The 27,779-nt window shown below is 39.1% G+C and overlaps 1 protein-coding gene and 1 long non-coding RNA gene across 3 annotated transcripts; one reads left to right on the top strand and one right to left on the bottom strand.

Annotated features, from left to right (window-relative positions):
• Window positions 1-1,924: 1,924 nt before the first annotated feature.
• Window positions 1,925-27,720, bottom strand: LOC130085756 (uncharacterized protein KIAA2012-like). Of its 2 annotated transcripts, none has more exons than XM_056251709.1 (13): window positions 27,609-27,720; window positions 27,339-27,431; window positions 27,055-27,147; window positions 26,092-26,182; window positions 25,936-26,004; window positions 25,501-25,711; window positions 24,448-24,634; window positions 24,237-24,369; window positions 22,617-23,059; window positions 10,043-10,248; window positions 9,781-9,953; window positions 4,334-4,553; window positions 1,925-2,436 (listed from the first exon to the last, which is right to left on the bottom strand). In XM_056251709.1, exons 4-13 carry the CDS (start codon window positions 26,135-26,137, stop codon window positions 2,259-2,261), a joined length of 1,866 nt encoding a protein of 621 aa, XP_056107684.1. In that variant the 5' UTR covers window positions 26,138-26,182; window positions 27,055-27,147; window positions 27,339-27,431; window positions 27,609-27,720; the 3' UTR covers window positions 1,925-2,258. The 2 variants fall into 2 exon arrangements, with proteins under 2 accessions (XP_056107684.1, XP_056107683.1); XM_056251708.1 differs by having other exon boundaries at window positions 27,055-27,138.
• On the top strand, window positions 22,726-25,583 carry LOC130085757 (uncharacterized). Its single transcript, XR_008807171.1, has 3 exons — window positions 22,726-22,801; window positions 24,586-24,739; window positions 24,824-25,583. It is a non-coding gene; the product is annotated as an uncharacterized LOC130085757 (long non-coding RNA).
• Window positions 27,721-27,779: the final 59 nt, after the last annotated feature.

The raw sequence follows: 27,779 nt of genomic DNA, 5'->3' as shown, positions 1-27,779 counted from the left end.
AAAGCTCACAGGGGTCTGGACTGGAAGAGACGTCCTCCACCAAGAATCCCCTCAGGTGTGCGGGAAGAGCCCTGGTTCTTCTTGACCGACGCTGCTCCATGATAATGAATCAAGAAGAACTACAAAGACTGGACAAATCACTAAGACGTATCAAATTGTAGAGTTGTGAAGAGCTTGCAGCAAGTGTGTTCAGGCTTCAAGGCTTCAGAAACAGTTGTGTTGATTTCAAAAATCAACTCAAGCTACTGGACTGACATAGAATGTTGAGGATCATTTAAATGTAAACAACACTTGATATCAGCAGAAGTCAGTTAGAGCTCTATGTTACATGTATTATATAATTCTCCAATTATCATTATCATCTTCATTTATTCCTCTATGTATATATACAGTACACATGTATGTAGTAAATTACTCATCTTTGTGTGTATGTAGTGGTGTTTGTTAAGGCCAGCATCACTGTTAGGAACTGGGTTCATGAATGAATCTGTGTTGAAATTTATCTTTAAAGTGAACATACCATTCTTGCATTGACTCCTTTCTTTTGTTCACTAAAGTGTCTTATTTTTGAAGTGCTCAACTGCTTTGGTGGCGTTTCCTGCCTCCACAGACTAGAGCACAAGCCAGTTTTATTGGAGTGCGGCCTGTGAAGAAGCATTTGGTTGGTTGTGAATCTACTAAATAACTCTGTTTGGAATCTGATTAAATCCGGTTGGAGAATGAATATTCAGATGCACATACATATAGTTGTTTAGATTCTTATTTGTTTTATTTTTCATCCTTTTCTTGTTCTTTTTCTAGCTCGGTAAATGTCCAGTAGCTGACCAAATAAAACAAAAGATCTGCTCAAATTATAAAATTAATTCTGTTTTTAACCTGTCTTGATTTTGTAATTGCAGATTCCAAGGACGAAAAGAAACTTAAAGTTTCTTTCTAGAAACATTGAGTAGCTGAAAAGAAGAAAGCAAAGACACATTGTAGGTTACGCTAAGTTTTATGTAGTGATCGTCAATCATTACTGCCTTTTGACTTTTCTCCTATGACAAAAGAAAATGAACAAATAATTTTTATTTATTTTAAAGCGTGCAAGTATATGCTTTGTTTACTGTTTTATCTTTGCTAACTTGCAAATCAATACATATTTACTGTCTGCATCCACTAATACCATTGTTGGCTAGTTAAATAATATAATAATTCACAATATCTAGGGCTGCAACTAACGATAATCCATTAATCTGTTGATTATTCCTTCACATAATCTGATAAAAAGGCTGATTTTATTCTATATTTTTTTTATAGAAAAAATTGTATTCCACATCTAGCTCCAAGCACTGAAAGCTTTTAAAGCAAATAGAATATGTATGTATGTACAGTATGTGTTTGTATATGTGGTGCTGCATGAAGAAAATTGTCATCATCATCTGCCACTCAATCATGATGTTAAGTTAATTGATTTTTTTTTACAAATTCTTTATAAAGTTTTCTATTTTTACTGTTTTCATGACCTCATGAAGACTGATCTGCATTTTGATGTTTGGCCATCGTCTTTCACTAACAGATATTTTGGGTCTTTTGACCTTTTCATCTTCACACTGCTAATGATAATTAAATGACCTGCTAGTCTTTTTAATCCACTAGCTGTTGTGTAACTCAAGGTCTGTGCTGTGAACTTACACACCTAGATACTTTTATTCTGCTATAGAGTCAATTGCCAAATTAACTACATATAAAATATGATAATATACCTGAACAAATCTCTCATCTTGTTAAAAAGGCAAACAGTAGAGGGCGCTGCTCACTCAATGCCAGACAGTGGTTCTCTCAACTTCTATGACGCCTTCTTTCTATGACTGATTTCACCAAGTGCAACATGTTCCTGGATCAACATCTTTGTTGATCCTGGAACAACATTCCCATCAACCAATCAGGTTTGAGGGACAAGTTTATTTTATGTCAAGTTTAGACTTACAACCAGAGTTAGGTGCTTCTACATGTTATTCACCTATCAATTCCCTCTGATTTTAGGGATAATTATGGGAAGGGTTAGGTTTAGGGGTATGCATTGGGCTAGGACTAAATTTTTAGACAGAAATGAAGAAAAATCCGGTTTGAGCAGGCGCAATTCAAAAGTGCTGATATGAGTCATATGACATCTGAAATGATGTGAGCAATCCAGCAGATTTCCACATGTGGCAGATTGTTCACATAACTGAAATACTAGCTGTAAGCGCTGGTGTGGTGAGGGTCAAAAGAAGGAATCACAGCACATCGTTGAGTGTGTCCTCAGATGTGGGCTCAGCCAAGCCAAGCAGCTTCAACAGGGTGAAATAGGAGAAAAGCCAGGGACGGGAAATATCCTGCGTCTGCTCAAGCCCTTTTGCCTCCACAAAAAGACCCCTGTGAAACGTTAACTGCTGCTCCAGTGCTGCCCTCTGCCTGTCGTACAGAGAAATACACTTTACTTCACATAAAGCTCCTGCACAGTTTGAAAAATAGCAATATTATACTGCAATATTATATAGAAAAATGTAAGGAGATTTTTAACCAATGCAGTGTATGCTGACCATTTTAATGGATGCTAATAGAGCTGATCTGTATCAAAAATCCTTCATGTGAGAACGCCACACAATGTAAAAAAAATAATAAAATGTCAATAATGAGTGAGTACATCATAAAGCCATTTTCCATACCGTGTTTTACCTTACCCTAAACCACAATGGTGAGCCTATAATAGTTATTTATATTTTAGAGCTCTCAGGGCGGATTTCCCAGGAGACTGCATCATCATTCATTCCTGTGGGTTTACGTATGTCATAGCCGTAAATAAAGGAAAGAAGGTCTGGGGGGGTATTCCAGAAAGCAAGTTTATCTTACCGTCAAACAAACCCTAAATGCCTCAACTCTCGGATGATTAAACCAAACCTTGCTTAATTGAGGCATGCTGGTTTAAAAAAAAAGTGTGTGGGAGTAAGTTTAGTCAACTCAGAGTATGTTCACGGTGAACACACATGATTCTCAACAGAGTGACGAGTCAACATGAAATCACATTCTCTATCTAATGTCAAAGTTGCCTATAATGTAACAACTTATGTTACTTTAAAGCAGCACTAAGTAGGAATTCCGTTTTTGTCAAACAGCGACCCCTAGAGTCGCTGTGGAGTACTTGTACTGTCGTGAATAGCACTCACGCAGGCAGAGATGGCTCGCACTCACGGCCGGATCCCTGTACACCGGTACCTGTTCAGTAGGATGGAAGCTGTAACGAGTGGAAATAAGGTATGGCCCCTTTAAGAGCTGCGCGCGCCCTGTTTAACTGTCGGCAGTCTGTATTGTATGTGCGCCTCGAACACCACATGTATACGGCGCCGGGTTATTTCTGTTTGATGCTCATTTTATTAGAATTTTATCAGATCTGTTTTTTGCCGTAAAGCAATTTGTTACATCGCGAGACCTGATATCACGCGACACTTCCTGATGCTGCGGCCGGCGGCCCGCCGGCTCAAAGTTGCAAGTGTGATTTTTACGCTCACATGCGATAGGGGGGTGCGAAACGACCACCATTCAACCCGGAAAGAGTAATATAACCATTCCAATGACTCCGAAGCTGTTCGGTTGAGGTAAAAAACCTGCATAGTTCACCTTTAATGCAAAGCGAGGAATTTACATTTAATTTACAAATGAGGAATATAGCCTACAACAAGCGATTCCGCTTAAAGAGGCAATAAACATGAGGTGCTTGTGATATAAAGTCTTAGACACCGTTCAGAATAGTACAAGAAAGGAATAGTGAGAGGATAGAAGATTTTTTTGTCTGTAATCGTCTGTAATCATGCGCCTCAACTTAAAGCTTAGGGTAGGCAATTTTTTTATAAACACTTTTTGTTATATTGGTTGAAACTCTTTACATGCTGATAGCAATCAATAATAGAAGTGGTCTAAATATTAAAACATGACCATACGTATATCTTCTGTGGAAGTCTCAGGACCAAAAAATGTCTCGTGATGCTTTGCAGACTGCTGTACGCGTTCATGTGTTTTGGAGGAGGCGTGGCCTCTGAAGGGAGGGTGGAATTGTATGCTTTCAAAGCTAGCTTGCTATTGCTAGCCTCTCCAAAAATGCCTAACCTACCTTTAAGGCATCAGATTCATTCACACATAATAGCAGAGCCGAAGCACAACTCACATAATTACCAAAATGTTCCTCCGCATATAACTTACATATTACATATAGCCAAAAGTTACATATAGCGTTAATGTTCTCACATGAAGGAACCTTAGTTGATGAAACATTGTTGGAGTTCTGAATGAACGTGTTTGTTGTAGCGTGACATACCTGGCAAACAGCTCAGCGTGCAGTCTGGCCTCCTGTTCAGCGTGCATCGCTGCTTCCTCCTCCTTTCTCCTCCTCTCCTCAGCAGCTTTCCTTCTCTCCTCCTCCTCCTCCTGCTGTTTTCGCAGGTACTCCAGTCTCTCAGCATCATCCATCTCTGACAGCTTCCTGCGCTCCTCCTCCTTACGAGCTTCCTCTTCCAAACGCTGGCGTTCCAGTTCAGCTGACAATGAGGAAAGTCATTCATTCATTTGTTTACTTATTCATAAAGCATTATGTTTGCAGGATATTTACATTTTAATGTAGTAGGATGCATAATCAGCGATGTGTTTCTTCACCAAATGCACACTTGATGTAATGCTGTGTAAAGTCGTAGACTGTTGTGTAATAGTCTGCAGGTTTGGCATGTAGAGCCACCGTGAGCACCCTCTTGAATCATAAAATGACCAGTGGAACGTCCTATCGTTTCATTGACTTCATGTACATGTACAAGTAAAGGATACAAGACCGCAAGTGTGCCGTTTTTGGGACAGGGCCTTAGTACTGCGGTCAGTATCGCTATTGTCAAGGCTGAAATCCAGACCATGGCCACATTAAAGCACAAACAGTTGCTCTGTACATATTAAATCAACAGTAGGGTGTTAACTATAATGTAGGCTGCTCTGTTACAAAGCCTAGTGAGCTGAATAGGCAGTAGGCATACCCTTACAAAAATAAGTATACTTCAAGTTAATTTTATTAAGGAGACTTAAGTAAAGTTCAAGTATATTTTTGAGTATGCTTTATAGTAAGTATGGTAATATCAATGTGCTAATAGTAAGTGTACTATTTCAATTCTACTTAGGAACTAAATTGGCCCATTTTTTAGTGTTTAAAAGTATACTTTTTAAGTGTACTCTAAGGTGTAACAGTAGTTAACTTTGAGTACACAAGTTTACAACTACATTTTTCGTTTGTACTGCAACTATACTACAAGTGAACTTAGGTATACAGATAGTTTACTAATTAAATATTTGTAGGGCATATTTTAGTTCATTAAAGTACACTTTGAAGTAGGCTATTTTTATACTTAAAATCATACTTGTAGTTTACTATTTATATATTATTTTTGCACTTTAAGGATAATGATATGTTTCTATTTAGGAATTAATTTATACTTGAAATATGCCTATACTTTAACTCTTTCCCCGCAAGTATAAAAAAATAAATAAATTGGCAGTCAGAGCTCAGCCGCCATGTGTTGGAGTTTACCCCGGTGAACGAGAGGGTCGTTTCCCTGCGCCTACGGGTCGGGGATAGGTCTCTCACTGTCGTGTGTGCCTACGGGCCAAACGGCAGTGCAGAGTACCCGGCCTTCTTGGGGTCTCTGGGAGGAGTGCTGGAAAGTGCTCCGACTGGGGACTCCGTCGTTCTACTGGGGGACTTCAACGCTCACGTGGGCAGCGACAGTGACACCTGGAGGGGCGTGATTGGGAGGAACGGCCCCCCCGACCTGAACCAGAGCGGTGTTCAGTTATTGGACTTCTGTGCTAGTTACAGTTTGTCCATAACGAACACCATGTTCAAGCATAAGGGTGTCCACCAGTGCACGTGGCACCAGGACGCCCTAGGTCGCAGGTCGATGATCGACTTTGTGGTCGTTTCATCTGACCTGCGGCCGTATGTCTTGGACACTCGGGTGAAGAGAGGGGCGGAGCTGTCAACTGATCACCACCTGGTGGTGAGTTGGATCCGATGGCGGGGGAGGAGGCTGGACAGACTCGGCAGACCCAAGCGTACTGTAAGGGTTTGCTGGGAACGTTTGGCCGAGTCTCCTGTCAGAGAGATCTTCAACTCCCACCTCCGGCGGAGCCACGACCGGATCCCGAGGGAGGCTGGAGATATTGAGTCTGAGTGGACCATGTTCTCCACCTCCATTGTCGAAGCGGCTGCTCGGAGCTGTGGCCGTAAGGTCTCCGGTGCCTGTCGAGGCGGCAATCCCCGAACCCGGTGGTGGACACCGGAAGTAAAGGATGCCGTCAAGCTGAAGAAGGAGTCCTATCGGGCCTGGTTGGCTTGTGGGACTCCTGAGGCAGCTGACAGGTACCGGCAGGCCAAGCGGACTGCAGCCCGGGTGGTTGTGGAGGCAAAAACTTGGGCCTGGGAGGAGTTCGGTGAGGCCATGGAGAAGGACTATCGGCTGGCCTCGAAGAGATTCTGGCAAACTGTCCGGCGCCTCAGGAGAGGGAAACAATGCCCTACCAACGCTGTTTACAGTGGAGGTGGGCGGCTGTTGACCTCAACTGGGGATGTCGTCGGACGGTGGAAGGAATACTTCGAGGATCTCCTCAATCCCGCCGTCACGTCTTCTATTGAGGAAGCAGAGGCTGAGGGCTCAGAGGTGGACTCGTCCATCACCCTAGCTGAGGTCACCGAGGTAGTCAAGAAACTCCTCGGTGGCAAGGCACCGGGGGTGGATGAGATCCGCCCTGATTACCTCAAGTCTCTGGATGTTGTGGGGCTGTCTTGGCTGACACGCATCTGCAGCATCGCGTGGCGGTCGGGGACAGTGCCTCTGGGATGGCAAACCGGGGTGGTGGTCCCTCTTTTTAAGAAGGGGGACCGGAGGGTGTGTTCCAACTACAGGGGGATCACACTTCTCAGCCTCCCTGGGAAAGTCTATGCCAGGGTACTGGAGAGGAGAATACGGCCGATAGTGGAACCTCGGATTCAGGAGGAACAGTGCGGTTTTCGTCCAGGCCGTGGAACACTGGACCAGCTCTATACTCTCTACAGGGTGCTGGAGGGTTCATGGGAGTTTGCCCAACCAGTCCACATGTGCTTTGTGGATTTGGAGAAGGCATTCGACTGTGTCCCTCGCGGCGGCCTGTGGAGGGTGCTCCGGGAGTATGGGGTCCGGGGTCCTTTGCTAAGGGCTGTCCGGTCCCTGTATGACCGAAGCAGGAGCTTGGTTCGCATTGCCGGTAGTAAGTCAGACTTCTTCCCGGTGCATGTTGGACTCCGGCAGGGTTGCCCTTTGTCGCCGGTTCTGTTCATAGTTTTTATGGACAGAATTTCTAGGCGCAGCCAGGGGCCGGAGGGTATCAGGTTTGGGGACCACGCGATTTCGTCGCTGCTTTTTGCGGATGATGTTGTCGTGTTGGCCCCTTCACACCAGGACCTTCAGCATGCACTGGGACGGTTTGCAGCCGAGTGTGAAGCGGCTGGGATGAAAATCAGCACCTCCAAATCCGAGGCCATGGTCCTCAGTCGGAAAAGGGTGGCTTGCTCACTTCAGGTTGGTGGAGAGATCCTTCCTCAAGTGGAGGAGTTTAAGTATCTTGGGGTTTTGTTCACGAGTGAGGGAAGGATGGAACGGGAGATTGACAGACGGATCGGTGCAGCTTCTGCAGTAATGCGGTCGATGTACCGGTCTGTTGTGGTGAAGAAGGAGCTGAGCCGTAAGGCAAAGCTCTCGATTTACCGGTCAATCTACACTCACCGGCCACTTTATTAGGTACCCCATGCTAGTAACGGGTTGGACCCCCTTTTGCCTTCAGAACTGCCTCAATTCTTCGTGGCATAGATTCAACAAGGTGCTGGAAGCATTCCTCAGGGAGTTTGGTCCATATTGACATGATGGCATCACACAGTTGCCGCAGATTTGTCGGCTGCACATCCATGATGCGAATCTCCCGTTCCACCACATCCCAAAGATGCTCTATTGGGTTGAGATCTGGTGACTGTGGAGGCCATTTTAGTACAGTGAACTCATTGTCATGTTCAAGAAACCAATTTGAAATGATTAGAGCTTTGTGACATGGTGGAAGTAGCCATCAGAGGATGGGTACATGGTGGCCATAAAGGGATGGACATGGTCAGAAACAATGCTCAGGTAGGCCGTGGCATTTAAACGATGCCCAATTGGCACTAAGGGGCCTAAAGTGTGCCAGGAAAACATCCCCCACACCATTACACCACCACCACCAGCCTGCACAGTGGTAACAAGGCATGATGGTTCCATGTTCTCATTCTGTTTACGCCAAATTCTGACTCTAACATCTGAATGTCTCAACAGAAATCGAGACTCATCAGACCAGGCAACATTTTTCCAGTCTTCAACTGTTCAATTTTGGTGAGCTCTTGCAAATTGTAGCCTCTTTTTCCTATTTGTAGTGGAGATGAGTGGTACCCGGTGGAGTCTTCTGCTGTTGTAGCCCATCCGCCTCAAGGTTGTGCGTGTTGTGGCTTCACAAATGCTTTGCTGCATACCTCGGTTGTAACGAGTGGTTATTTCAGTCACTGTTGCCCTTCTATCAGCTCGAACCAGTCTGGCCATTCTCCTCTGACCTCTGGCATCAACAAGGCATTTCCGCCCACAGAACTGCCGCTCACTGGATGTTTTTTCTTTTTTCGGACCATTCTCTGTAAACCCTAGAGATGGTTGTGCGTGAAAATCCCAGTAGATTAGCAGTTTCTGAAATACTCAGACCAGCCCTTCTGGCACCAACAATCATGCCACGTTCAAAGTCACTCAAATCACCTTTCTTCCCCATACTGATGCTCGGTTTGAACTGCAGGAGATTGTCTTGACCATGTCTACATGCCTAAATGCACTGAGTTGCCGCCATGTGATTGGCTGCTTAGAAATTAAGTGTTAACGAGCAGTTGGACAGGTGTACCTAATAAAGTGGCCGGTGAGTGTACGTTCCTACTCTCACCTATGGTCATGAGCTTTGGGTCATGACCGAAAGGACAAGATCCCGGATACAGGCGGCCGAAATGAGCTTTCTCCGCAGGGTGGCTGGGCGATCCCTTAGAGATAGGGTGAGAAGCTCGGTCACTCGGGAGGAGCTCAGAGTAGAGCCGCTGCTCCTCCACATCGAGAGGGGTCAGCTGAGGTGGCTCGGGCATCTGTTCCGGATGCCTCCTGGTCGCCTTCCCGGGGAGGTGTTCCGGGCACGTCCCACTGGGAGGAGACCCCGGGGAAGACCTAGGACACGCTGGAGAGACTATGTCTCCCGGCTGGCCTGGGAACGCCTCGGTGTCCCCCCGGAAGAGCTGGAGGAAGTGTCCAGGGAGAGGGAAGTCTGGGCATCTCTGCTCAGACTGCTGCCCCCGCGACCCGGCCCCGGATAAGCGGAAGAAGATGGATGGATGGATGGATGGCAGTCAGAGCCAGCATTGATCATTTTCACAAATTTTCATGGCCCCCTGAATATTTTGTTGTATGAATATCTGAACATGCATAATATATCAAAATAAAGAACAGAACTTCTGCTTTTAAACAAACAAACAAACAAACAAAAAACATTTTATTATTTTTAATCAACACTTGAATGTGGGTAAGTTTTATAAAAAATATAGGGTCACACACTACAAGAATTCACTCCAAGAGATATTATGGAATCAAGATTGTCACCTGTTAAGGGCCCCAACCAATTATAAATCATTACTACACTGATATTTACCAGCCTGCCGTTTCTCCTTTTCCTGTCTTTCTCTCTGGAGCCGTTCCAGCAGCCTCTTCTTCTCCTCGTGTTGTCTTCTTTCTCTGTCCTTCTCTGCCTGCTCTCTCCTCTGTCTCTCCATCTCCTCCTCTTGCCTTCTTCGACTCTCATCTTCTTCTCTAATCTTCCGTAACCTGCATATATCACAGTGTTAGTTTCTTGCCAGTGTTTGCGGTATATTGTATTTTGTTATTTGTTTCCAAAAAGCAGTAACACGTTGTACCTCGCTTCCTCTGCTCTCATCCTCTGTTCTTCTTCCAGTTCCAGCCTCATCATTTCTTCTGTCGCTTCTTTTTCTTGCTGTCTCTTCTTTTCCTCCTCTCTCTCCCTCCGTTTCTTCTCCACCTCCAGACGACGACGCTCTGCCTTTTCAGCCAGCGCTGCAGCTTTTTTGTCTGTTTGGTTAGTTGGCACCTCACTGCTTTTAACCTAATAGTGAAGCCAATGGTAGGGTTATGAATATGAACGTACATAAGCAACATCCCACACAAACAAGAGTGCTGATATTCAGATGAACAGCGCAACTGCAAATGGGATATTTTTTATTCAATTGTTCGATGAAAAAAAAAGTTTTGTGGAAAATGTTGTGTTTCGGAGACCTCATTTCTTATTTATTTTCTGCATACGGTAATTGATTTTTAAAATAAATTTTAAAGACAAACTTTAAAGACCTAACTAAGAGGTTGTTAATCAATGATATGTGCTGCTGATCATCAGCCTTCATTATTTAAAAAAAAAAATCGTGTTCGACAGCAGAATTTCTTGTGAAAAACTACATTACCCATGATTCTGCAGCGAAATCTCCACTAATCAGAGAAAGCAAATAGTACAAGCAAATCATGTAAAAAACAAACAAACAAACAAACAAAAACTCTTTAACACCCATCCACTCCCATGAGGCTTTGCAAAAGACGTTATGGGAAAAATAATTCCAGAACCAAACCAAAGCTGAAAAAGTGGGCAGGCACTAAGGCACTCTATATTGAGTAAATTTCGTTCAAGACACATTTCCAATTACTTCTAACTCCTAGTGTGTGTGTTTGCTCCATCAACAAAAACAGTTCCAAATGAAGTAAAAGCAGTTGCAACACTACAACATTTGGAAATGGGATTTTTTAAGATGGTCCAAATGGAGATAGAAACTTATAATTCTGAGAGCTCTGATTCTGTTTGGAATTATAAGGTTCTTTCTCCACTTTTACAAATAAAACCCCACATTTCAAAGACTAAATGTATATAACCATTGATTTTAATCAATTTATATATTTATAATACAAGCACACAGCTTGTATTATATAATATAATATATAATAGTATACATCAAAGCCAAGCAAGTTTGTAAAAAAAAAATATATATATATTTTTAAAGAACATGGACATGGAAAAATTACAGCTAAACAAAAAATATTTTCTTCACAATACTACACCCCACTCCTCTGTACTGTAAAAACATTTAGGAAGCATCTTACATACATTAAAAACGGTTCATTTAGTAGATTAAAACATACAAAATATTGTGTAACATAATGAAAGTTAAAGTTATGTTGAACAAAAATCAACAAAAAGGCCTGTTCTGGTTCTGAAAAAAAGTTCTGTTCTGAACTTTTCAGAATCAGGTTCTGTTCTGTTAGAAAGAAAGGTTAGAAAGAAATGTTAGAAAGACAGAAAGACAGAAAGAAAGAAAGAAAGAAAGAAAGAAAGAAAGAAAGAAAGAAAGAAAGAAAGAAAGAAAGAAAGAAAGAAAGAAAGAAAGAAAGAAAGAAAGAAAGATAGATAGATAGATAGATAGATAGATAGATAGATAGATAGATAGATAGATAGATAGATAGATAGATAGATAGATAGATAAAAGAAAGAATAAAGAAAAATTAGGTAGAACGAAAATGAAAAAGAAAAAGATAGATAGAAAAAAGACAGAAAGAAAGATTAGTTAGAATGAAAGATAGATAGGTTAGAAAGAAAGAAAGAAAGAAAGAAAGAAAGAAAGAAAGAAAGAAAGAAAGAAAGAAAAATAAGGTAGAAAGAAAAAAGAAAGAAAGAAAGATTAGTTAGATTGGTTAGAAAGAAAAAAGAAAGAAAGAAAGATTAGTTGGAAAGAAAGAAAGATTAGTTGGAAAGAAAGAAAGATTAGTTGGAAAGAAAGAAAGAAAGAAAGATTAGTTAGAAAGAAAGAAAGAAAGAAAGAAAGAAAGAAAGAAAGAAAGAAAGAAAGAAAGAAAGAAAGAAAGAAAGAAAGAAAGAAAGAAAGAAAGAAAGAAAGAAAGATTAGTTAGACAGAAAGATAGATAGGTTAGAAAGAAAGGTTAGAAAGAAAGAAAAGTTAGAAAGAGAGAGAAAGAAAAACAGATTAGGTAGAGAGAAAGAAAGAAAGAAAGAAAGAAAGAAAGAAAGAAAGAAAGAAAGAAAGAAAGAAAGAAAGAAAGAAAGAAAGATTAGCTAGAAAGAAAGAAAGTTAATAGATAGATTAGTTAGAAAGAAATAAAGATCAGTTAGAAAGAAAGATTAGTTAGAAAGAAAGAAAGAAAGAAAGAAAGAAAGAAAGAAAGAAAGAAAGAAAGAAAGAAAGAAAGAAAGAAAGAAAGAAAGATTATTTAGAAAGAAAGAAAGATTAGTTGGAAAGAGAGAAAAAGAAAAATAGTGCTGGCGTCTGTTCATTTACGTCTTTTGGGCGCCATCGCCGGCTTCAAATGTCCAGGCTAATGTCCAGCCCTTAGCTCTGTGTCCAGGCTACAGAGCTAAGAGGTGGGTTTTGATTGGTCCGTCCGTGTTCATTCAGGGTTTTGATTGGATATTGAATCTACTGGAGATAGAACCTTATAATCCCAACTCGGTTTATGTTTTGTGAGATGGAACCTTTTTATTTTATTAATAACTACTAACAAAATATATTTTTTTTTTTACAAAAATAACACCACACAGGCATTAATAAACACCTAATGGATCAGATTATGTCAAAAACTCAATTTCGACCAAAAGTGGAGATAGAACCTTATAATTCTAAGCTCACGAGTAGTTAGACTTGTAAAATATTTTTTTTTTAATAAAGAATGGTCAAAGCTCAGGCTTGTCATGTATTTGGCTTTTTATTCTTGGATAAGAATGGTGAAGACCCCCATTACTGAGATATAATTTAAGTTTTCTTATTATGGAAAAAGCATTTTTTGTAATTGACCAGATTTTAGCAATGACAAAGATAACTGATGGATCCTTTATGATAATACATATGTTACGGTACAACTATAGTGCAATTTATTTAACTATAAGTTAAATAGTGACATTTTAATATTTAACTCTTTTTGTTAAATTTCAGTTTTATTGATCAGTAATAGCCATTATAACAGAAGTAGCTTCAGTCAAACATACAGCAGGATACAACGTTAAAATAGCCTAAATATAAAGTTATGAAACTTCACTTTGCCCTCAGCAAAAACGATTTACTAGGGAACCATTTATAGATTAATGAGACCAGATCCCCCGTTAGATATACACAAGACGAATTATATCTGATGTTTAACCACTAGACTACAGACATCCGAGTCAGCGGCAAAACTTCAGAAGCACTGGCCGAGGTACGGCTGTTCCAGGCGGGGTAGACGAGCGCTGAGCCCCGGTGATAGCATCTTACAACTCCGAAAACGTCAGATCAAAATGTTAAATAGGCGCTATCTTTATAAACAAACCACAGATTTGAGCTTTAAACAACTACATTGTCGACTGAAAAACTATTAAAACTACATTTCGTGACACAATAACAGTAGTATTTTTAAATGTAACCTCTGAACGTTACTATTACTAATTAAATCATGACCAAATACAACCAAAAACAAACGTTCAGTCTTGCTTGTGAAAGGTAATTCCTCGAAAGCTGTTTTCAATTGTGTGGCGATGTGTACAGCCCCAAGCAGCGCACAAAACAGGCATTTTTCTCAATTCCCGGTATGAGAGGTATAGGAAAGTTGGCATCCCCAACATGGCGGCGCCGTTGACGTACGCTCCAGCGGCCAATAGGGCGTCTATGTATTTATTATGTCTATGGGTATAACCGCTGTACGGAGTAGGGGGAGGCTGCAGACTTGGAGCCGGTGTGGTGAATAATCGGGTTACTCGGTGTGAATAGTCCGGGCGTAGGACCCCATTAGTATGCCAGTAGTATGCCTGATCTGAATCTGTTCTCGCGATAACTTGTAGCTAACGTGATACGTAGCTACAAGTAACTTGTAGCTACGTAAAACGTAGCTGTTTTAGTGTTATTATGTGGTAGCTTTATGTATAATGCTAACTCCCGTTGCTATATGCAAGGTAAGATTAAATTAAATTGCATATTGTATATGTAAATTGTGTATATTCTATATCTAATATTTAAAATCTCAAGTTGCGTCAATAGCAGAGGAGAAACACCGCGAAATTTAAAAATACTACTGTTATTGTGTATGAAATGTAGTTTTAAGAGTTTTTCAGTCGACAATGAAGTTGTTTTCAATCTCAAATATGTTGTTTGTTTATACAGATAGCGCCTATTTAAAATTATGATCTGACGTTTTCGGAGATGTGAGATCTAAGGGATCAGCGCTGAAGTACACCGCCTGGACCAGCCCACCTCGGCTAGTCCAACCATTCCTTTTTTCCTAGGAGACTCTTGAAGATAAAAACATATTGCAGCATCAAGCAATATCTAATTAATCATATCACAGTTAAATTTTCCAAGTTTTGATTTTAGATTGGGAGAAAAATCTGATTAATCATCTGTCCACTGTAGTGGACCTCATGCATCAATCAATGGCTATATTTCAGCTACAGTTCATACTTATACTGTGAATATTGTTTTTGAAAATACTTAATCTGCAGTGACATTTATGTAAGTATTATATTATGTAAATAAATGTATTTGTATTATTAGAATGTAACGTTGGAACAGAGAACATTACTCACTGCTCCTAACTAAAGAACTTTTGTAGCTTTAAAAAGGATTCATTTATATCTAATTTATACATTATGCAGTGCAGAGTGTTGTACGCTTTATTCAATTTCTTTTTATTTCCCATATTTATCAAGACATCAGTAGGCTTATTAGTATCAGTGATACTGGCCTTCAAAAAATATGTCATTAAACAAGTAGTTAAAATATATTGTCTCTATATAAAATAAATATATTTAGTTATTTTATGTTTTTCTACATTAATCTGGAGATTAAATGTGAAGTGATTAAATGATAAAATATAGTAAAAATGTATAGAGACTTGGGTAACACTTAATAATAATGTTCAGTTATAGGCCATTAATAAGTGGTTAGTTAATGATGAACTAATCATTTACAAAACATGCATAAATGATTAACAAGTGATATACTAACATTTTATGTATGTTTTTTGCAATTTCCATTACACGTGATTAGTAAATGATTACCTAATTATTTATGAAACATGATTATGCGTTCATAAATGATTAATAAGTGATATACTAACATTTTATGTATGTTTTGTACATTTCGTTACAAGTCATTTACAATTGATTAGTTAATGATTAACTAATAATTTACAAAATATCACTATGCGTCTCATAAATGTTCATTATGTTAAATTTTTGTTATGTTTTGCTCACATTAGGTGCACAGTGGTTAAAGATTCTTGTGTTTCAGAGAAGACAGCTGTCTATACCCTCACCAGTCGGCACTTACATTGCAGTGCACACTACACACAACACTACACACTACAGTGTTCAACACCTGTTATAGATGTGTAAACGGATGAATAAATATTTTACAACACTTTTTGCATCCCCCAATCTAAAGTGTAAACTATTAATTACTTGTTAATGTGTTACATTTACCTTTTACAAATGATACTTACCTGTTAAAAATTATCTGTATGTGCATTCAAGGCATTTACAACGCTTTCTGCACACATTGCTACACACATTTTTATTTTATTTATTAACCCTGTATGAAACGCATATTCATATTTTATAAAAGATTAGTTCCTCATTGGTAACACGTTACTTGAAAGGGTGTGCATAAGACTAACGTGACACCGTCATAATCATGGCATGACACATGTCATGAATATGCAGGAGTTTTTATGCATGTTTATGACAACTGTCATTAAGTGTCATTCGCTCAATTATGACATTTTTAATGCAAATATGACATTGTGTGAGATGTCTTTGTTCAAACAAAAAGCTGCAAAAGGGCCAAATTTCATCCCAAAATTTCACGAGTATGCGAGTCTCTATTTGCCCCAATGGAATAAATGCTTTGTGGGATCTCCATATCTCAGCTCTGGAAGGCATAGACATGCATTCATGTCTCGGCACCTTCTAACAGAATACAAGATTTCGAGAATATCCAAGAAAATTTTTTTTTAGACCCAAAATATCTATAACGTACGTACACCTTATAGTTTTTTTGGGTCGAAAAATAAAGTTTCTTGGATATTCTCGAAACCGTGGATTCAAACCTCCTATTTGTACTTCTTATATTATTCAACATTTTTATTGATATCTACTATTTCTTTTAGATTCTTGACACAAGGATTGCACAGCTCTGTAAAGCACATGGTGGAACTGGTTTACAGGTGCACACGTTCGTTCTCTGGTGGCGATCCTTCACTATCAAGAAACATGTGGATGACAGTCACATTTCTTGTCTGAAGGTAAATTAAAATCTATCAAATACATTTCAGGGGCAGGGGACACATTTACTTACTTATTTACTTAAAAATATTTTAAAGGACCTTGATGAGAATGAGACGGTCCTTATTCCAAGAATTGTTGGTGGACAGAGCCCCAAAAAGGGAAACCACTTCATTTTGTGGGTATGTATGGATAAAAAAACAATTACATTTTTGCTCAACAGTTGTTACTCTGGTTACAGCGGTTTCTGTTTATGTTGTAAAGGTCTTGGATGGTTTGCTGAATCGTATTCGCGTTTACAACCCCACTGGCAACTACAAGTCAATTTCTGCGATGGACCTGGCTATACTATGGTATTATGTGCTTTGTAAATGTCAAAATTGTTATCTTTATTTACTAATGTACATTTATTAATTTCTTTTTTCTTTTGTACAAAAGCAATGCCTTCCGAAATACTTGGGAAAATGGACTGTTGAGTACCCAGAACAGTGGAGGCTGGCTGACTCTAACAACTGTGGGGTTTTGGTTTGTACAGTAAGTTAAACAAATGCTTTTATTTATTTATTTTATTTTTATCTACATTACTTTAACAACTGTGTTTATTGCATTAGATGGCAGAAATGGAGGTGAGGGACAAATGGACCTCTATGAAAAACGAGGTGATACAGGGAGACGATCTGTGGCATCTGAGAAGATATCACGCATCATCAATGGCAGCATATGCTGTTCCCTCAAGCCTGTCCATCCATGACACCCCAGGTTCAACGAGCCAACTACGTTCTGCTGCGTTGCACCTTTGGGCTTGCAGATCCAAGTAAAAACATTGACACCAGTTTTTAACGTGGTTTTTTGCAGAGTTCCCTCAAGCCAGTCCATGACACCTCCTCGCCTACCAGGTCACGACCCCACCATCTAAAGGGGAAATTGACTGACTGCATCATCTAGGCCTTAAGATGGTTCCACAAAGAATTGACTGCATATACAACATGAATTTACTTCAAACTAAAGATTTGACTTTTCATACTGTTGTAAAGGCTCCTTTAAGAGAGGACTTTTATTCTGACATAGTGCATCGTTTTCGGACCGCGCGCGCTCGTGAGTGAAACTGCTGTTGTCTGCTGAACTGCTATGGTGCGACGATTGCTGAAAGGACATTTAGGCCCTGTCCCAAATGGCGCACTTCATGCGGACTTTCGGTCTCGTGGACTTAAATTGCGCGTGCTCGCCGAGTCTACGAGTCCGTAGGCCGTCCCATTTAGCATTGTAACGCTCTGAAGTGTGCTCAGCAGCGCCCCCTGTGTACCCTTGAACCGGTCTTCCGCGAAGCCCGTATAGATGCAGGCTCCACGCACTTTAACTACCCAGGAATCCTTGCGAAAGGCCAATCAGACAACGGATGGGAGGAGATTTTGCTCATGGACAATTATTAACATGGCTGGGAAGAAAATATTTAAGTGTAATTATGATTACGGTTTTTATGACAAGTTTATACAAACATTATGTTCATCGACCAGTGGTTGATGATGTCTCAAACATAGGCTAATAATAGCGAGCTGAATAATACGATCGCATTATGATTCATTAAATAAATAGAACAGAATGTCAGGGCTTTACTGAGTCATATGTAAACACAACAACAATAGGCAGGATATTTCCCTGAACCTGCAGCTCCTGTCCATAACAACAATCAGACCGTCTTCCTGTTTCCGGCGTGACGATCGAGTCTGTCCCAAAAATACCAATCAATGCGCCCTCGCAGACTCGCGCTAAGGACCCTATAGGTCTGCACTACATGACGTCACCGAAGTGTGGACTCTGAGGAAGTCCACAACTCCGGAGTGTGCCATTTGGGACAGGGCCTTATTGTTTGTTATCTGTGATATTTGCTGCAGAAGTTACCCTGAGGTGTTAGTCATTGACCTACAAGTAAGCATGTTTGCCTTATGTTTGTGTTTATAGGGACTGGTATTTAGTTATTTATAATTGCGTCATGCAGGCATGTCCAGACATGCCCTCAGCTATTGTTTCTGTTAGTTTAGTTTAATAACGTAGTTCCATTTGTGATTATTTCTTCTTTATTGAGATGTATATCACTATTTGGGTTTTTTGACGATTCTTTTGGGATGTGGATTTGATGTTTTGAGCTGTTTATACCAAACGAGCGATTGCAATCTGATATGCTGTGCTATCCATATATAGAGTGATGTTTATTATGTTCGATGATTGCTTATGGTATAGGGTAATATATTACATCTCATAATTCAGTTGAATTCATTATGTATTGTGAAATTTAATTACATTTTTATACAAGTTTTGGTTCACTAATTTTATTACATTAAATGGTATTGTATTGTATGATGTTCTGTATTAAGATTAAATTATGCCATAAATCATAATGCATTAGTACACAAATGACATGCTTGAAATAAAAAAAAGCATATTATGCCCTATTGCTTAATAAAAAATAACTTTGTCACAAAACACACTTAAAAATGGTATTTCTTTAAAATAAAAGATTATTATATGAATTAAGGGGTTTGATTACATTAAGATTTGTGATTCCATAATGTTATTATACTGTTCTTTAGTCAAGGCTTGACAACCAATTAAATATTTATACCCACAAAACATAGCTTGCATTCTGTAATTTATTTAAATGTCTAAACTGTTATTAAGAAAATAGTAATATACACAAATAAACATTATGTTATGGCTCTTTTAATAAATAAAAGTGTACCTGTAACATATTGTGCCGATTATTGTTTTAAAAAATGATGACATAATTATAATTGCACTACTAACTGCTGTGAATACGGTAGGGCAGTATCAGTGCAGTATAAGCTCAGGTAAAGCTCATAGCACGATCATCGGATAACGTTAGCTGTATGCTATGCTACTATCTAAGCTAACTAAAAAACACACTAACAACGAGAAATGTTTAATTTCACAATCTATAGCTTCGGTTAAATACTAGTATATGAAACGTATAATTTAAAATACATTAAATACATTAATGACTCGTTATACCGTAGTACAAACGTCTTCTATAATAAAGTGATTTTGTATGATTTGTAACCAGGCACCAAAGCGATTACCTAGAAAACATGCTTTGAACCAATCGGATTGCTTGGGTCCTACGCCCGGACTATTCACACCGAGTGACCGGATTATTCACCACACCGGCAGATATACGCCCCTGGCAGTTTTACGCCCGGCAGTTTTAGGACCCTGTTGTTCCTGATGCGTCCAGTAGAGGGATATACTGCGAAATAACATCATTAAATCGACGCTTAATAAGCCGTCCGTAGACTTGACAATTTTGTGTTTTTTGTTAATTTAAATATAAACGTTATAGTGTAGATCTGCACGGATTAAATTATCTGTTTAACAAAAAAAACAAGGGGGGTAAACGGACATCAAAAGAGATTGAATTAGGTTACACAAATCAATGCAATATTACATTTTGTCAATATAAAAACATGTAAGGTTCTTTACAACAGACTCAATGATATTATTTGTTTGATAAACCTTTGAGTTTAAAGGTTCTGACATTTTCTTAAAGGAAGAAAAAAATGAACTATATCAGAGGAGAATATTCTAGAATCAGGATTACTTTGAATGGTTCTGTCTTTATGAAGATGAAACTTGCCCAGAAGACAAAGTAATAATACCGTATAAGCAAGTTTAACATCGTTAGAATTAAAATCTGACAAAAATAGATACTGTCATTTGTATGTTAAATAATCTGCTAAAGTTATTGTTTTTTAGCAATGATGCAACATTTATTATTTATAAACGATTAGCTCGATAGAGCTAGGGTAGGTAGATATCAATTCATTTATATATCAATGGATGGGTCTATAATGTATTTTGACAGGTTTCTGTTCTATCTGGCTTAAACTTAGCTAACCACGTGTAGGTTTAGGGGTATCTTCTCTACTCAATTTAAAATTAAAATTTTAATTTTCTTTTGTTGCCTGTCTTTAGCTTGGCCTCTTCTGGTAAGACTCTGTTTACTCCTTGCATTAAAACATACTCCACGTGGTTTATAGAGCAATATTACAGTAGATAATGGAAATATGTTAATTTTTTTACAGTCTATGGTGTGAACACACAAAAGACACATTTATAATAGGTATGTAAATCTCTCTCTCTCTCTCTCTCTCTCTCTCTCTCTCTCTCTCTCTCTCTCTCTCTCTCTCTCTCTCTCTCTCTCTCTCTCTCTCTCTCTCTCTCTCTCTCTCTCTCTCTCTCTCTCTCTCTCTCTCTCTCTCTCTCTCAGTAAAGAGTTAAACTGCCCACTCACTCAAATACGTTAAGACACATTAAAAACTTTCCCCATATGGTTTGAATGTAGATTCTGGTTTGAGTTGTTTCTTATAAATGAGATGATCTAATTATCTCATTTATATCTTAATATACATTTTTTTCTTAAAATAGCTTACTGATCTGGACTCAAATGTAGGGTATGTGCACTTAATGTGGGTTTTATCATACTCTGTCTTTACAAGTTCTCTTTAACTTGGATCTCATAAAGGTGTGTTTGCTTTAGCTACTTAAAGAAACACACACACACACACACACACACACACACACACACACACACACACACACACACACACACACACACACACACACACACACACACACACACACACACACACACACACACAGGGACAAGGTCAAATTCACCATGGATGTCCTTTTTAAACTTTTTTAATGTTTCATTTTTAAACGTTTCATCAGTGAGCAGGAGCAGTTAAAGAAAAAAAAAAACAGTGGCAAACCATAGGGGAGTCATCATAATTCATAAATGGTGTTAATAAATATTTTTTTGTGAACAACAATATTGTCTATATCTTCTAAATGGCCCATGGAATTTTAGAAAAGGGATAAATTGTGTTTGTCTTCATAAAATGCTGTGTAGGACACTGTTTTGTAGCTGTATGATGACCAATAGAATAGTACAGCAGATATTTCATCGAGGATCCATATTATTACACGGTACTGCATGTCTAATGGGCTAAATATAGTTAATATCTAAATGTGACTTTATATAAATTCACAAAAACATATTTCACTCAGTCTCCTGTATATAAAAACCTACGGTGAATTGGCCTATAACTGCAGTAGGTCATAGCATCACCTGTCATAACACATAGTTGATCCAACTATGCGTATTTTTAATTTTTCAATTCACAAAAACAAATAGTCTTCTGTAGGTTGAGTGAAGAGAGTGAAGCCCAACTGAATATCTACAGAAAATTTAATCTGTGGAGATCTACACTGTAACGTTTATATTTAAATTAACAAAAAACACAAAATTGTCAAGTCTATGGACGGGTTATTAATGTGTAAGCGTCGATTTAATGATGTTATTTCGCAGTATATCCCTCTACTGGACGCATCAGGAACAACAGGGTCCTAAAACTGCCGGGGCGTAAAACTGCCAGGGGCGTATATCTGCCGGCTCCAGGTCTGCAGCCTCCCCATATAGGCTGTACGCTCAACAGCTAGAGAATACCCATAATGCACTGTGAGAGTCGAGCGCTGAATGAATTCCCGGAGCCTGCAGCTGAATCAAATCTATCCATTTTCCAAACCGTGCTGGTCCAGCGTAATATCATACCGGTATAAATTCCTTTTTAATTTGTTAGTAAATTGTTTAATTAAGGTTTATATGCTAGTTTCCATGTCAGAGTTCAAGATACATCTTTTCATTACTACTGGAGCTGCCAGTTTGCTACATTTCAAATGATTATTATTAAACAGCAAGCACAAACTATACAAAATCGGCAGCCCTTCCGGCGCACTCAGTGTCCGAATTCACTCTCTCATTTTCATCAACTCCTTCAAGTGGACTATATTAGTGGAGTAATGAATAGTGAATGAAGGTAGGGGGGCGATTTCGAACACAGCACATGCGTATATCAGGGCTAGCCAATCCTGCTCCTGGAGGGCTACCATCCTGCAGAGTTTATCTCCAACTGTAATCAGACACACCTGAACCACCTAATTAAGGTGCTTAGGATTAGTTGAAAACAACAGGCAATTGTGTCTGAGCAGGGTTGGAACTGAAGTCTGCAGGAAGGTAGCCCTCCAGGAGCAGGGTTGGATACCCCTGGTATAGATTCAAACAAATGTCTAGCTGTTGAACGAGAAATACTCACATCATTGCCTGTCTCAGTTTTGGTGGGGTCTGAGGCAGGAGGGTGTACTGACTGAGGAGGCAGGTGGATGAGGGACAGGGGTGCTGGGCTGCACGGGCCGCAGTGGGCTGCCACCCCCATTGAGCTGGTTCTGGTGGAGTTCTGTGAGAGTCTGTGAATGCTGGCATCTGAACGTGCTGTAATGCGTGAGTTCTGCGATCTTTGAGTGCTGTAAACTGATCTGGGAGAGTCTTCATGTGTGTCTGTACTCTCTGTGTCTGAGTCTGTGTCAGCATCCATGTCGTCTCCAGAGTCAACATAGGTTTGTTCTTCTGTGTTCTCAGTGTTTTGTTGTTGGTCATCCGCTGTGTCGTGAGTTGTCACCTCTCTCTGAAGGGTCATCTGTCTCTCAGGCTCATCCACTGGATTTGTCATCCTCTCAGCTTCCTGTGGCCGAGGTTTTCCTAAAACAAATGCATTGAAAATATATTTTCTTTCACATGTTCTTCATTTTTTTTCTGTTTATGAAATGTTTTCTGTTTAATTGCTGTCGAGTTGCCTCTAATAAACATACTGTAAATATACACTACTGTTCAAAAGTTTGAGGTCTGTAAAATGTTTTTGAAAGAAGCCTCTTTGCTCACACAGGTTGCCTTTTTTAATAAAAAATACAGTGAAAAAAAAGTAAAATTGTGAAATGGTATTATTACTGGTAATTACTGGTATTATATCTGTTTTCTATTTTAATATATTAGATATATATTTCTGTGATGGTAAGGCTGATTTTTCAGCATCATTACTCAGTCTTCAGTGTCACATGATCCTTCAGAAATCATTCTAATATAATGATTTGGTGCTCTAACATTTACTATTATCAATGTTGAAAACGGGTGTGCGGCTTAATATTTTTCATCTTTGATGGATGTAGTTCAAAAGAACAACATTTATTTGAAATAGATTTGTATACATTTTATAACATGATAAAAAACTCTCATCAGTTTTGACCAATTTAACGCATCCTTGCTGAATCAATTATTAGTTTATTTGGAAAAAAAAGTACTTACCCCAAACGTTAGAATCATACTGTACATGTAACAGTGTGCATAAAATCATACCGCAAAACTTCATTAAGTCTTTAAAGCAACACCAAGCAACTTTTCCTCTGCGGTCGCCCTACAGGTTGAAAGCGGAATTGTCCATTACCGCTGTCGTAAATAATTTAGCCTACCGCATCCTACTGTCGCACGCGCACGCACATGCTCTCTGTTTATCCAGCACCGGCTTTGGAATCAACAATGGCCACAGACAAGGTAGAATATGATGCATGATTTTATGAAAGTGTAGTTGTAGTCTACTGTTGAGTACGCTCCACCTATCGGCAATTGTAACGCTTGCCGTAAAGCAAGTCAAATTTGTAGTTTTCTTATGTCTCATTCGCACTACAGAAACGCGACCCGATCTGGCAATCTTACATAGTGTGGATATATCAGATAATGGACCGCAAAGCGGTGGCATAAGTGCATTTCACCATGTCACGACTTGATGAACCACTGAAACGATTTTGAAAACATTATTTTAAGGTAAAAATTCTTCTTTAGTGTTGCTTTAAATGCTGCCTACCTTATTTCAACATAAACTCACCAACAACAAATGCTGGTTGATCCTTTTTCTTCTTCTTTTTAACTTTAACTATTGAGTTCTGGGCTTTTTCAGGCTTTTCCTTTTCTTCTTCCTCAGCCTCTTCTATTTTCTGTTTTTCTGTTTTCTTTTTCTTCTGCAGATTGAGAGCATACTATAACAATTATAATGTGTATAAAATAAATGAGAACATATGGACTAGTATGTAACTCACTTTCTTTGAGGTAGAAGTGGGATCGTCGGGGACGCTGGTATTCTGGGTCTCGATGTCTTTGTGAATTTGAACGGTCTTCCCCTTTGATTTGACTGTTTGCTTATCAAGCTTTTTATTTTTCTTTACTTTCTCCACCAGGGTGTGTTGTGAATCTTCTCTTCCACCTGCGTTCTTTGAATGACCCATGCTGTCAAAAATAACAACAAAGGATATCAAATATTAATGGGAATCAACTGGAGCACAGTGTCGGAAGTCTGGTGTTGGGGTTAAGATATAGCCCAGATGGAGTGAGGTAGGGAGTGAGAGAGATTTACTGATAAGAGCTCAGATGTGAAGCGATACCCTAATCTCCTCTCGGCTTTCTCACCGCTCACAGGGCCTGAGAAGGGTTCGGGCTGAAATCTGAGCTGCAATCAAAGAGCGCCGGAGACTGGGACGGATGGAGTGACGAGAGAGGAATGCAAACAGTGATTAGACAGGATATTAATGAGTCCCCAAAACCTTGGAGCCAGGCTGTTTGACCTCTGTCTGACCTCTGACTCGAAGTCACAACCTGCTTTGTGTATGCCCAAAACATGACGGGAATGCAAGCAGGATGATGATTGAAGAGGTAAAAACTGATGAAGCGGCGGAAAGCGAGAGGGTGGAGCTCAGGGAAATTAAAAGGACATTTAGGGGATTGATTGTCCATTCATTAGATAAAGCACTGGGTCGTATTTATTATTATAAAACCCTCTAACCCTCTCTGATAAACTATAATTATAAACTATAACTGCCACTTAACCAAAACAGTATTTTGTTTCACTCTGACCGGGTCATAATTTAGAAAAAATAATATAAACATTTGCAACAATTTAGTCCCTTATGTATCATTTATTTGGATAGATAGGTTACATTTGCACACTGGGAACATTATTCAGGGAATTTATTGTCATTTGGCTTTCCGAATTCAAATACACAAGCATGGCAATCATGCTTACCGGTGCTGCACATCAGTACAGAATTTATAAACACAAACACAAGAGCACAACATGACATGTGACTGAGACTCACTCTGCTTCCAATGCTAATCCTGTCTGGATTTCTGTCAGTCCTTCAGGAGACAGAGACTCCGGTGAATGTGATCTGGGAGTGAAATGTGTTGATTTTGGGATGATAGCAGGCGCAGCACCTTTGGTCTTCCTTGACCCCCGTGTCACCCCTGTTTCCAGCTGTAAAGTTGTCTTTCCTTTTCGTTTTTTTGGGACCCCATTGGCCTCCTCTCCTGTGGGCAGAGTCACAACTATTTACTGTTTTTGTGAATATACAGAGACGTTTAGGTAAAACACTTAATGGATTTGAAGCAAGTAAATGCAAGAATGGTTCTTGCTCTATTCTTTTAGATGGTAAACAGAGTCTACTCAGACTGTAGAATATAGGGCAGAGCTTAGATACCAGATCAGCACCATTGCTCTTTATGTTTCTGTGTTGAGCTGTAACTCAGGTTACCGGTTTTGTTGAACTGCTGAGTTGTGGAGCTGCTCATTTCCTCTAATCTCTCCTCAGGTAAATAGACCTTGAGAGAGACGGGATAAGACTCAGTCAGATTAAACCAGGCGTTAATGGATAACTTATAATTGCATGCTACATGTTATACCAGTGGATGTGCATCCTGAATTATTTCACCGTCAGAGCTGAAACAATCCTCCATCCTCTTGGAGTTAATCTGCTTTGCACGTGATTTGACCTTAATTACCTACAGAAAACATTATCGCTCTAACATACCGTTTGTAAAATATATTTTTTAAATAAATGAATTCGGTAACACTTTAGTTTAGGGTCCAATTCTCACTATTAACTAGTTTGTTGTTGGCAGGCATATTACTAAGATTTTGACTGTTTATTAGCACATCATAATGCCTTATTCTGCATGAGCATATTCTACATCCCTTATCCTACCCAATACCTAAACTTAACAACTACCTTACTAACTATTAATAAGCAGTAATTAGGAGTTAATTAAGTCATAGTTAATAGTTAAACTAACAACTAAACTAAAGTGTGACCATTAATTCTTATATTAAGCAAGGATCCATTAAATTGATCAAAAGTGACACTAAAGACATTTATAATGTTAAAATAAGATTTCTATTCATCAAAGGATCCTGAAAAAAATGTATCGCTGTTTTACAACAAAATATGAAGTATCACAACTGTTTTCAATTTGATAATAAGAAATGTTTCTTGAGCAGAAAATCATTATATTAGAATGATTTCTGAAGGATCATGTGACACTGAAGACTGGAGTAATGATGCTGAAAATTCAGCTTCACAGGAATAAAATTACATTTCAAAATATATTCAAATAGAAAAGTTAGTTTAAATTGTAATAATATAAATCACAATATTACTTTTCTTCACTGTGTTTTTAATCAAATAAATTATACTGACCCCAAACTTTTGAATGGTAGTGTATTTCATTGTGATTTCTTAAAAATCAGTTATCCTGAAACTCTAGTTCAAGTGTTGCATGGTAGCAATATGGTTTAGGCTTCATATTATGAAATTAAGTTAATCAGTTTTAAAATAGTGTTCCACATGATATAAAGGTAAAATAGGAAGATTAACCTGTGTCTCCTGGATTATTTCACTGTCAGCGTCTAAACGATCCTCCTTTCTCTTGGCATTACTCTGCTTTGCACAGGATCTGACCTTAAACACCTACAGAAAACAGCATCTCATATATTTTGAGTTTGTTATTTCATCTACCTGTAAATGTATAACTCTTAGGTCCGCTGGTCTGAAGATATTTTAGGCTTCACAGATTATTAAGGCTGCAGAGATTGAAGGTGTCTAATCTCATAATACCATGCTAAACAAGAACAGGTGGAAGAGGAAAGAGGAAGACTCACTTTTTCCTCCTGAATTATTTCTTTGGCAGCTTCTAAACAATCCTCCTTCCTCTTGGCATTACTCTGCTTTGCACGTGATCTGACCTTAAACACCTACAAAAAACAGCACTTTGCTTATTTTGAGTTTGTTATTTCCACTTAATTCTGTAGCTTTTAGGTCACTCTAAAGATTTAGACTTCACAGATTTAACTTTCTAGCTGCAGACGTTGAAGGTGACAAATCTCATAACAGCGTTCTAAACAGAACACAGGTAAAAGAGGAAGACTCACCTCTGCCTCCTGGATTATTTCACTGGCAGCGTCTAAACAATTCTCCTTCCTCTTGGCATTACTCTGCTTTGCACGTGATCTGACCTTAAACACCTACAGAAAACAGCATCTCTCATATTTTATTGTGATTTCCACAAAACCAGTTTGAAACTTTAGGTGAACTCTTACTTG

This window comes from Rhinichthys klamathensis, unplaced genomic scaffold (genome assembly GCF_029890125.1).
Source record: "Rhinichthys klamathensis goyatoka isolate OS25496 unplaced genomic scaffold, OSU_Roscu_1.1 h1tg000088l_1, whole genome shotgun sequence".
NCBI lineage: Eukaryota > Metazoa > Chordata > Actinopteri > Cypriniformes > Leuciscidae > Rhinichthys > Rhinichthys klamathensis.
Note: the sequence above shows the minus strand (reverse complement) of the source record. Positions and strands in the feature narration are given on the sequence as shown.

Coding starts and splice junctions, on each gene's coding strand:
- LOC130085756 (XM_056251709.1), bottom strand. CDS start 26,137: ATGGAGGATTGTTTCAGCTCTGACGGTGAAATAATTCAGGATGCAC. Junction 24,635..25,500: donor GGATTAGCATTGGAAGCAGA/GTGAGTCTCAGT, acceptor TATTTTTGACAG/CATGGGTCATTCAAAGAACG. Junction 10,249..22,616: donor AAACTGAGACAGGCAATGAT/GTGAGTATTTCT, acceptor CTTCACTATTAG/GTTAAAAGCAGTGAGGTGCC.